Consider the following 12,210-nt stretch of genomic DNA (forward strand, 5'->3'; position numbering starts at 1 on the left):
GCTGAACCTTCCTTTCCCTTCCCAGTGCAGAGTCACATCTGAGGAAGGAGGGTGGTGAGGGCAGGGTATGCCACATGGAGGGGTCTGTGGCCGTGGAAGTGGGCGTGGGAAGCTGCAGAGACAGCACGTACCAAGGAGGTGGCTGGCATGTTTGGGAGATTGGTTACCTTGAGCAGATACGTTAATTGAGCAAATAAGTAAATCTGTTGAGAATAATGGGGACCAGGTTTTTTACTGTCTGAAAAGCAATGTGCAGAATTGGAAAGGGGTGGGCTAGAAAGAAACCTGGAGTACTGGATTGGAACTAAGGGTAATGGTATGAACTCATGGGTTTTAAGATAGATAGATACAGAAGTAGTGACATGTATATGTACATATAACTGTGTATATATATAAATGTATTCACACACATACACACATACCTACATGCACTTTCACAGTCGGTCTTCCAGGAAGACCTAGAAGCAGTAACACCCCCTTAGCTGTGAGCACACTGTCCCTAGATCTTGGTTTCTAAATACGACCAGAGTGAAATAAGTCAGAAAGAGAACAACAAATGTCGTATATTAACGCATATATGTGGAATCTAGAAAAATGGTACAAATGAACCTATTTGCAGGGTAGGAATAGAAACACAGACGTAGAGAACAGGTGGGATGAATTGGGAGATTGGGACTGACATAAATACACTACCAGGTATAAAATAGATAGCTAGTGGGCACCTGCTGTATAGCACAGGGAGCTCAGCTTGGTGCCCTATGATGACCTAGATGGGTGGGATGGGGTGGGGGAGGGAGGTCCAAGAGGGAGGGGATATGGGGATATATGTATATGTACAGCTGATTTACTTCGTTGTACAGCAGAAACTAACACACCATTGTAAAGCAATTATACTCCAGTAAAAAAAAATAAAAAATACTACCCTCCCCTGTAAGGAACAATGACTCCTTTGGAGAAATGGCTGGTTCTAGGACTGGGACAGAGAAAGTATAAGGTAAACCTGGGATACCTTTTTGGACCAGAGGGTAAGGGGTTACTCAGAGAATTAAGGGGGTGTGTCAAGAGAAACAGGAGCCAGCTAGAAGGGGCCTCTGCTGGTCAAATCTAGGACAATTTGAGCATTAACTTAAATAATGAGAATTTGGGATACAACTCATTAAGTTAATTGTGTGTGTGTGTGTGTGTGTGTGTGTGCATGCACGCACATGTGTGCACTAGCATCTATACATATATGACATGCACATATGTGTGTATATGTGTGTGTATGTATGCATAAATATTAGATACACAGAGATAGAAAGAAGTGAGGGTTGCGGAGAATCTCAATAAAGTGACAAAGCAGGTGAATAAAATTAGGGTATAATCAGTATTAAGATGGGGGCGAGAAATCCCAGAGACATGAGAAACAGGAAGGCAGGAGAGGGAACAAGCCATTAATAAATGAGTCCCACCCTCTTTGCAGCCCTGTACATTCTTATAGTAGATAAATTAAAAAAAAAAAAGCTCTCAGCTTGTGTTTGAAATAAGCCTCTGCAGTTAAGTTTCCCCTTTACAGTGTACATTTATCAGACTCTCCATCCCCCTAAAAAATGTAGTATTCTATCATTTTTCTGCGTTTAGAACTCTTGGTAATCCCTTTCATTGTAGGGAGGAGAGAGGAGGAATTTCAATAATAATTTTTCATCTTAGCTCTTCCACAATTTCACATCAGCAGTTTTTCGGTATTAATACAATTATTTTTGAGTGTAGATGGAAGAAATGTCCAGAAACTTGGTGGTGCTGACTCGTCAGGTTTGCCTGGGTATTTTCGTCACTTCACCTTGCATGTCCATTTTCAATCTAGCCATTTGACAGAGATATTGACATCCCAAGTCTCCTGGGCTTCAGAAATGTGATTTGTCTTTTTAGATATCAAAGACATTATTTGTAAGTGAGATTCCCCCCTACTTCCTTCTTCTATGAAGAAACATCATTTTCAAGTGCAATTGCCATGACCTGGAAAAAATGACACTGATATTTATTAGTTTGCAAAGAAGAATTAAGTTTTTCAGATTCTGAATTCTTAGACATATTGCTGATATAATAGTAATGAGTCAGATTGATTGTTGCAAAGGAAAGACTTCCCAGATAGATGTTTTATGGCCTATTTTTTTTAAATGTATGATTTAGTAATATTGTGAGACCTGCAGGCAGGAATTCTTATGTTGAATAATAGAATTATTCTTGGAGTTAGAAAGCTTCAAAAGTAAATAACCTCTAGTAACCTTGGTTTCTATATCTCTGTTAACTACTTAACCACTAATTTTTTTTCTTTGCACAATGATCTCAACAAAGAGATACATGGGAAAGGATGGGTATATTTTGAGAAATTTATACAAAAACACTACAAATTTAATTATAGTTATCCAGAGACTTAAAAACGTACATGAAAAAACTCCTGTGGGAACTTAAAACTTGTATGTGTTTTTTAAATCCTTTTCAGACACGGAATCGTTTTGAAGGAACAAGGTCAGAAGTGGAAGAGCTTATGAACAAGATTAGACAGAATCCCAAGGACCACAAACGAGCAAGTCAGTTCACAGCGGAAGGCTACCTGTATGTACAGGAAAAAAGTAAGAGGCTCTCCAACCATGATGAATAACTAATTAAAAATTATTTTAAAACTCCCACTGTAATTTCATACTTTTGGAGTAATTATTCCTACCACTTTCTTGCTCTCTCCTATCCTGGAAGGCATACGTTGGGTTCTTTGGGGGAAAACACATTGCTGCTCTAGGGAGGGGACGGTGAGATTAGGAGCTCTGTGAACACCCTGCTTTCCAGCCACACACCCCCGAATTCTGTGCAACACTTTGTTAAAACTTGCTTGCAAGGGGGCGGGGATTTGGTGACAGACTGAAAGCGAGGTGGGATAGTACCTTTTTCCTCATTTCCTCTCATCCCCATCTTTATCTCACTCACACACACACACACACATTCATATACGTATGCACCCCTCTCCCCATAACCCTGTTCCTCCATGTTAAAGTCAAGAAGGACATATTTCTCTCCTTCTTTCACATCATTTCTTTGCACATTTATTTGAGATCGTTTTTTGTTCTTGTTGAAATTATCAGGGCAATTGCATATGGCTACAAAAAAATACTCCTAGATGACATGCTAACTCGTCTCACTGAATTTTCAGCATTGTTGCCATCTTGGTTGTTCTGCAGTGTGTAGAGTATCCTTATTTTGAAATTAAGGCACCCCAAGACGATTTCAGACTTCTGACAGTTTGGTCTTATTTTAACGAAGCTCTTAAAGTTTACCTCTTCAACTGCAGAGCTTGATTGCTAGTCAGTAGGGGGAGGAGTATGTGAAAATGTTTCTGTATTTCCTGTTTCTCTCCCTTCCCGCCTTTGACTGTAGCCGGGGTGCTTTAGAGTTTTTGTTTGTTAAGTGGCTGATTTACAGGATTTTCAAACTGACCAATTTCATAGCAGAGAGGCTTATGGAACAGCCATGTGGTACGGGTGTTCATGTTATATGCAGTCACAGAATAAGCGTCCTTTTTCCATTTGCCCTTATTTAATGTGGGCTTAGTCTTCACGGCTCATGATGAGCAGTTACTGGCATGGCAGAACTCTAAATTTTTCTAATTTTTAATCTTTTTTTTTCAAAAAAACTGAGAGGTAATTTATTTTTACATATTTTGGTTGAACAGTAAAAGCATGCCGTTTCTAAAGGTGCCATTAGTAACAATAGCACAGCAGCTATTGAAGTGTGTATAGAGTGACTGTTTTATTTTTAAAAAATTGAAGTATAGTTGATTTACAGTGTTGTGTTAATTTCTGCTGTATAGCAAAGTGAGTCAGTTATACATGTATATTCTTTTTCATATTCTTTTCCATTGTGGTTTATCATAGGATATTGAATATAGTTGCCTGTGCTGTACTGTAGGACCTTGTTGTTTATCCATGCTATATTTACTAGTTTGCATCTGTTAATCCCAAGCTCCCAATCCTTCCCTCCGCCTTTACTTTCTTTTTATCCTCTTAATCTCAGTTTGTTTATTTAATTTGAAAGAACTAAAAATACAGGGAAGAGACGTGAGAAGGACAGAAGTTTTGTATTATATGCTCAAAGCGAAAAATCACAGGAAATTTTGATATTTAGATTCATAACTGTTGCTTAACTTACTGGCTTTGAGAGAAATGGGGCTGGAATTGGACCGAAAAAAACAAAAAAAACTATAGTGACAGAATTTTTCACCTGTTAGCAGTATGCCAGGCACTGTGCTAAACTCTTTATCCAACTTGTTTCATTTAATCCATTAAAAACCCCTATGAAGTGTACAGTGCTGTTATCACCCCATTTACCAGTGAGAACCTGGAAACACTGAGGAGTAAACAGTGTTTCCTGGATCATACACCTCCTCAATGCTGGAATTGTCCTAGGCTGGAGTCCGTGTTGTACCCTCTCCTGCAGTATTGCCTGAAGCTTGGATGGTGTGAAAAACCATCACTCATCTCTGTGCTCAGAGCTGGCTGAGGAGGGTTGGGTGGTGTCAAGAGGGGATGGCAGCTTCATCAGTGAAGGACCTTGATATTTGGGGCCAAAGACTCTGAGGTTTGGCTTTGCCATTTCTCAGGCATTTGGTCTAAGCCTAAGACTTTTTAGATTAAAAACACAGTAGGACTTCCCTGGCGGTCCAGTGGTTAAGACTCTATGCTTCCAATGCAAGGGACACGGGTTCGATCTCTGGTCGGGGAACTAAGATCCCGCATGCTGCAAAAAAGCTTAGCTTTACCATTGTTAGTAAGGGCAGCTACTTACAAGGTGCTTTAGTGGATTTAAAGCACTAGATGGATTTATAGACTAAATGCTTTTCTGCACTGTGATTCTACAGTTGTGTCATTTTTTAGAGGCCAGAATTGAATCCAAAACCATCACATATATTCAGTGGAATTCTGGAAACCCTCATGAGCTCTTCATACATAGACACAAACAAGAAGCATAGTTTACAATTAAGAGATTTTCACGTATGAGATAACAGTCTAGCAAATTATTTGAAAAGTATGTCTTTAAATTACTTACATGTTGCTGAAAACTCTTAGGACTGTCTCTATGAGGCTTCTTATTTCCCCTTGTTTTTCCCTTGTCTGAGACCAGCTGTGTTGCTGATTTGTTTCCTTGAGCTGTGTTAGTTGCTGCTTCTTGGGTTTTTCTTCTTCAGGACTGTGTTTGGAACTCTGCATATCTGCTTCTTTATGAGGAAAAAATGTAAAGTCCTATTTCTTTTCTTTTTTTTAATTTAATTTTTATTTTATTTCTTAAATTTTTATTGGAGTCGAGTTGATTAATAGTGTTGTGTTAGTTTCAGGTGTACAGCAAAGTGATTCAGTTATACATATATATGTATCCTTTCTCAAATTCTTTTCCCATTTAGGTTATTACAGAATATTGAATAGAGTTCCCTGTGCAATACAGTAGGTTCTTGTTGATTTAAAGTTATGTCTCTTGTTGAAGGGCCTCCTCCGTTTGGTTCCAGCTGGGTCAAACACTACTGCATGTATCGGAAAGCAGCCAAGAAGTTCAACATCATTCCGTTCGAGCACAGATCTGGGGGGAAACTAGTAAGTCTTTGCTTTTATTTATTTATTTTAAAAAATACTTATTTATTTATTAGTTTTGGCTGCAACAGGTCTTAGTTGCAGCACGCAGGATCTTCACTTGCAGCATGTGGGCTTCTTAGTTGTGGCATGCATGTGAGATCTAGTTCCCTGACCAGGGATCGAACCTGGGCCCCCTGCATTGGGAGCACAGAGTCTTACCCACTGGACCACCAGGGAAGTCCCAAGGCTTTGCTTTTATACTTCATATTCTCTGTGAGGTGGTCTTCGAGGGTATCTTTAATGTTGTTTATATTCACTCATGATAAATACTTTCATTGTGTTTTTAGAATGAAAATCTTTTTTTTTTTTTTTTTTAAGTAAAATAGGCCAGAAAATAATTCCTGTGTTTTCTGAATTGTTGGCATGGGTTTTCATGGTCAGATTTTTTTTTTTTTTTAAAGGAGAAGAGTAGAATCATTTTGTGTCTCTGTTACTGGAAGATCCAGTTAACACCTACAACAGACTTTCATGACTCAGTGGTTTGTCTGCTCAGGATTTACACGGGAGGCCTGATGTGCACACATAGATTCATATAAATGAAAAGATTATCTAGAGTAGATGATCTGTAACGAAGTTTACTGTTTTTCACTTAAACTTTAATGTTCTCACTTAGACACTCCCCATTTAGCTTACTCCTCCCCCAGAAGTAAAAAGCAAAGGAACTCGTGATAGCTGGAAAAGAGCAAGAAGCCATTAGGAGCTGGCTGGGTCGGAAAGGTGATCTTTGTTTTAAAAGGGAAGCTGCAGCTCATGCCAACAATAGCAGTCAAAACAAAGCTCCTCCCACTAGTATTGAACATACCTGGTCATGCATTTTAAGGTTAATTTATTGCTTGCTGGGTGGATGGGCATAATTTTTCTTATGTGAATACAGAATTAACCCAAGTTCACATGCATCTTCCTGAAAAATATTTAAAGCCGCTTATAATACAAACACATTTTTGTGATATTGAAAATAGACATGGAAAATCAAGTCCATGGCAAAGAGGAGGAAGTGAGGATGTAACCCTTGGAGGGTGATGGGTTAAGGCTGAGCCTGAGGGTTTTTGTTGTTGTTGTTGTGTGGTGGTAGTGTTGTTTTAAAGATCGCAGTAATTTATTTTGTCAAATGTAATGTGTCAGACACATAGAAAGCAAAATTTGTTGTTAAGTGAAGCATCAAATATAATAAAAGAGCAAATTCCATGAATGAACAGCAGCAGTGCACAATTCATTCACCAAATGCTCGCGATTATTTCATATTTCAGAGGGCCACTGGTACGATCAAAAGTTGTAGTAAAAAGATAAATATGGGTTAACTTCAGCATCTCTATACATTTCAGTTATAAACTGAGCATGAGGTTGGAGTGTGAGTTTCCTGTCAAGTCCCAAGACATGTCTGCTTAGTGGTGTCTTTCTGTTTTAGCTACCAAATAATAAAATATATATTTAAAAACATGGCTCTGATATTTTGAATAATTTTATATTAGAATGCTTGTTTAATATTAGAGATCCCCATGTTCCAGAAAATATTAAAATATTCTAGAAGTGTTTACTCAGACTCCTTACAGTTTCTTACTGGGAACCTGCTTCTGCATTGCTTCTGCTTCCTGTTTTCCACCTCTTTTTAGTGCTCTTAAAGAGCATGATGAGGATGGTTTAGGGAAGTAAATGGTGCCATATTTAAACGAAAACTCAGGAAAGATAAATTCAGAGTGATTCACTTTAGGAAATAGCAAAACCATATAGTTGGAGTGGTTCCAGCTTTAGATGCTCACAGTGGCTGATCCAGGGTCCTTAGTGTGCTTTTAGGTAGATTCCTGTGGAACTGAAGTTTTTATAGGTCAGAAATGGTTACGTATGGACTGGTTTATATGGTATAATGTAATGTGACATACAAACACATTATCCTTCTTTTAACAAGGGGACAGTAAGAGAATAACAAATATAGGCATGTGGAAACTGAATTGTTAATCCACCTTTTAAAATTAGCACTTATAAGGTCTGGTTTAATTTTACTGTAATCAAAGCAGGATCTTGAAAACCTTAAGAAAAGGACAGTGACAAAAAAGAATTTGAAAAAGAATAGATACGTGTATATGGATGACTGAATCACTTTGCTGTACACCTGAAAGTAACACAATGTTGTTAATCAACTATACTTCGATATAAAATAAAAAGTTAAAAAAAATGGTTACGACTCTAAATAAACTGGTTTGAAAGAGAATAAGATAGAGGAACTTAAAATCTGAACCTTGCCTCCTCCCCCATCAAATATAGGGTGTTTAATTCTGTATATGTTTATACGGTAGTTTTTGAGAATGTTTAAAATGATTCTTTGCAGGGGGATGGAGAGGTGTTCTTTTTGAGAGAATGTACCAGAAGACATACTGACTCCATCGACAGAAGGTTTTGTTTTGATGTAGAAGCTGCTGACCGGTAAGTTATTGGCATTATTGGACTTTATGAGAAGAGTCATTTAAAAAAATGATTTAAAAAAATAGAAGTTAATTGCAACTGAGATGTCTATGGCCTGGAAGAGTGGTATCTTGTTATCTTCCCAGGCTCTGTATTCACTGTGGGCTGTTTCGTCTTGGTCACTGTGTTTAGCTGTGCAGTGATAGCTTAGTCTTGGCTGAAGTTTGGCATCATTTTAACTAGTGTTGTCACTTAAAAAATGACCTTGGAGCATTTCATTGTTGATCTAAGCCTTCCATGTATATACTCTGTATGTGGTGGAGGGTCATGGGCAAACTCTGTTTATTCAAAGACTAGTTCTCATTTTTTCTTGTGGTATGACTTTTAGTTATTTAGTTAGAAAAGAATCTTTGCTGGAGAGAAGGAAGTAAAAAAAAGAAAAAGAAAAACAAAGCTTGTTTGTCAATAGTGCTCCTTGTCTGGCATTTATTTCTGTGTCCTGTAGCACTAAGGAAAATCATGGTACTCGTAGAATACGTCCTCTTTTAATGGCTGACACTGTGGAGGTTCCTTGCCAGCCCTGGTTTTGGTAACAATGGTCTTTAGATAACACTGTTTCATACTTGTATAATAAAAATTTACGCTGTGAGATTTTTTTAAACACACGTTCATTTTAGGTCAGGACCCAGGAATACAAAAATAATTAATTCTTCTCTTCCCTCAGATGATATAACTGAGTCTTTGGTGTTAGTGCAGAGGGGGAAGATCTGTGCTTTACTTTCCAATAAATGAACTGAAGACCAGGTACATAAAAATGTGCTCTTATGAACCATGATAAATATGGCCCTACAAAGAAAAGGACAGATGGCTTAATATGCATTTTGCCAAGACTGGAAAAAAATGAAAGGGAACGTCATGGTGAAAGAGGTTAAATTTCAAGCCAGTTAGGACTGGTTCAAAAACTTTAAGAAGAGATTCGGGCTGTGTAATACAACTTGAGCATAAATATGTGTGCATACACCCATTGTAAGCATTTACTGAGTTTTCTCTAAGTGCCAGTGTTCTGAATTCTTCTGTGCTTTATCTCAGTTCATCCTCAGCCCAGCTCTGTCGGGTAGACATTAACCTTCTCATTTTATGGTGAGAAACTGGGGCCTAGAGAGCTGAAGTGATTCTCCTAAGGTCATGTAGCTAGCAAGTGGAAGAGCTGAGATTTGAACTCTTGTATCTGCCTCTAGAACCCAAGCTCTTAACCACTGTGCTGCAGGCGTCAGAGTATAACCATGTAAGTGTGTTGTTTCCTAAATAATTGACGGAGGCGAGTCAGCAATGATGTCTACTAGAAAATGTGTTAAATGAGATTCATCTGCTTTGTCTCAAAAGGATAATTCTAGTACTTCCATATATTAACACAATTCGTGTTATTTTTGTCCAGCCCTATATTTTCTCTAAGACCTTGATCATGCCACGTGCTCTCCTGCAATCGGGATCTTTATTACGATTATAACTACTTTCCATCCCTCATAAAGGTTGATGAGGGGTTACTACAGAGTTATTTTCCTCATGATATCATCTTGTAAGGAGACTCTCAGAACTGGGGGAGACCTTAGAGTTGGTGCAGTCTAGTGGTTTTCAAACTACTTTATAGGGATGCCTTCTTTTCAAATAAAACCTTTACATTTATGCATATGTGAAACAGAAAAAAAAAAAGAGAGTTCCCTTACTAAAGTGGGGTGGGGGCCTGGATCCTTACCCTCTCAGCTTCATTCTTCTTGCAGAAATCTCTAATTTATTTCCATTGACGCTCAGAGCTGCTCTCTGGGAACTGGGTGTGGAGGGACCACTAATCTAGTCTAAGTGATTCAAGAAAGGCATCCAGAGGATCTGACGTCTAAACTGATAACTGAAGGTTTATTTGGAGTCAGCTGGCATTGAGACACATTCCAGGCAGAGTGATTAGTATAATATATGTAAAGTTCTGGAGACGAGAGAGCGTGGTCCACTTGAGGTCCCCCCACCCCGGGGGACACTCAGCATCACTGGAGCAGAGAGCCAGGGAGGATGGGAGAGGAGGCTTGAGAAAGGGGGGCAAAGGCCTGACCTTGAGGTTTTTGAGCTTAACCTATTAAATGGTTTTAAGCAGGGCACTGAGTGATAGAGTTATATTTTTCAAAACTCACTCTGGCAGAATAGAGAAAGTTGAGAAACGGCAGGAGTAGTTGGAAGGGTTATGGATTGGTGTGGTGGAGCAGGAATGGAGCCCAGTGCATCTGTTTGAGGGAGACTTTTTTTTTTTTTTTTCGGTACTAGGGCCTCTCACTGTTGTGGCCTCTCCCGTTGCGGAGCCCAGGCTCCGGACACGCAGGCTCAGCGGCCATGGCTCACGGGCCCAGCCGCTCCGCAGCATGTGGGATCTTCCCGGACCAGTACATGAACCCGTGTCCCCTGCATCGGCAGGCAGACTCTCAACCACTGCACCACCAGGGAAGCCCTGAACTCCAGATTTTTATATCCAGCTGCCGACTCAATTGCTTCTGGGATGTGTGATAGGCATTTTGAATAGTGTAGAGGTTGGAGAGACTGAATGCTTTTTGTAAAATTTCCAAGAATTCTTGGGGGAAAGAAGATATACTCTCTTTATGGACCCAACATTTTATATGGGTATATTAATTCAAACTTATCATATAAATACTACCATGTATATCTTTTTAAAAAGATAATACATGCTCATTGTATGTCTTGTTGTAAAGCTCTTTGGTTCACTTGGAAAATATCTTTATGTGTGTATCTCCTTGAGCCTTTGGGCTCATGTGACTGTAATTAAGTTGAATTACAGACTTCTGTTGTCTTTGCTTTATTTCCTGATTTCTAAACAGGGGAACATCTATTCAGGTTTGATGTTACCATCAGCCCCCCCAGGTTTGATGTTTCTGGGGGCTCTTAGTTCCCTGCCAGCCCGCCACTGTCAGTATGTTGCTGTTGGTCTCCCACTTTTGGAGCAAATTCTGGAGGGAGGGGAGTGTACTCTCTCAGCGGTCTCCACCCTGATTCTGGGGTTTTGAAGGCATTTATTCAGTGAAAAGTTGAAATGAGATAGGCTCTTCTTTTGTCTGTTTCCCTGATTCCTGGCCAAGCCGACTATTGGGGATTATAAGCAATTTATTCCTTGTTTATGAGATATGAATTCCGTGAGGGTAGGAGCCTCGTGGTAGTTCCTACAGTGCTTTATATGTGGTGGGCATTCACCAAATTTGTACCGGATTAAATGAAATTGAATTGTTGCTTAGCAGTGACAGGACTGGGATTAGATTCGATCAGGCGATGGTTAGTGAACTGTCCTTTTCTTCTGCACACACTGCAGTACTGTGAGCTCCAGTATTTGTATTCTGCTGAAAGAAAATAAACTTAACATGTTTTAGAGCATGTGGGTATTGCAGATGGGTTTCTGATGGGGTTTGTACAGAATTCCTATTGCAGACCTTCATATATAGCAGTTTCACCATTGATTGCATATGTTCCATGTAAAGTTTTTTGTCTTCTTTCCTGGTATCAGTCTTTGCTATTTTTTATTCCTTTTGTTGGAAGAGCAGTCAGGTAACATTGTGCCAATAGGCAGTACTTCCATAAACTGCAAAATGGAGCCTGGCCTTGCGTTTGATCTGTGTACATGTAAATCAAGAGCTTTCACTTAATTGTTACATGAATTCAGATCAGCTTTGATTGCATGTAACAGAAAAACTCAAAATAAGATGACTTAAACAGTGTAGAAGTTTAATTTCTTCTCTTTGTTAGGAAGTCTACAGGGGATCCGGTCATCGTTGGTATGCTGCTTGGTGTCAGACACTGCCCCCTCTTGTGCCTGGTTTACCTTCCTGGTCACCTTAGGTCCAAGATGCCAGCTCCCATTTATTATGTAGCATTGTCCGTTGTGGTATGAATGCTTTCCAGAGGAAGTGCACACTACTTTTGCTCATATACCATTGGCCTGAGTGGAGTTGTATGGTTATACCTAGCTGCAAGGAAGCTGGGAAGTGCTGAGGCAAGGAAATGTCTGGAAACAGAAGAGAGCAATCTGTGTGCTGTTCTAATACTTGGGGAATCTCTTAGGAAGAATGCATGGGAGAAGAGCTGGGTGGGTTGATTTCCAACTAGCCGTTAC

At 39.4% G+C, this 12,210-nt stretch overlaps 1 protein-coding gene across 2 annotated transcripts in view; it reads left to right on the forward strand.

Annotated features, from left to right (window-relative positions):
- The window catches only part of ARHGAP10 (Rho GTPase activating protein 10), a 333,769-nt gene that overhangs the window by 134,377 nt on the left and 187,182 nt on the right, over positions 1-12,210 (forward strand). For both annotated transcript variants that reach the window (XM_081245305.1, XM_081245304.1), the window contains exons 8-10: positions 2,483-2,612; positions 5,509-5,615; positions 7,978-8,072. In XM_081245305.1, coding sequence (XP_081101431.1) covers positions 2,483-2,612; positions 5,509-5,615; positions 7,978-8,072 — 332 coding nt within the window. The remainder of the gene's footprint in view (positions 1-2,482; positions 2,613-5,508; positions 5,616-7,977; positions 8,073-12,210) is intronic.

The sequence above is a fragment of the Mesoplodon bidens genome (assembly GCF_964165515.1).
Source record: "Mesoplodon bidens genome assembly, chromosome: 1".
Classification (NCBI taxonomy): Eukaryota; Metazoa; Chordata; class Mammalia; order Artiodactyla; family Ziphiidae; genus Mesoplodon; species Mesoplodon bidens.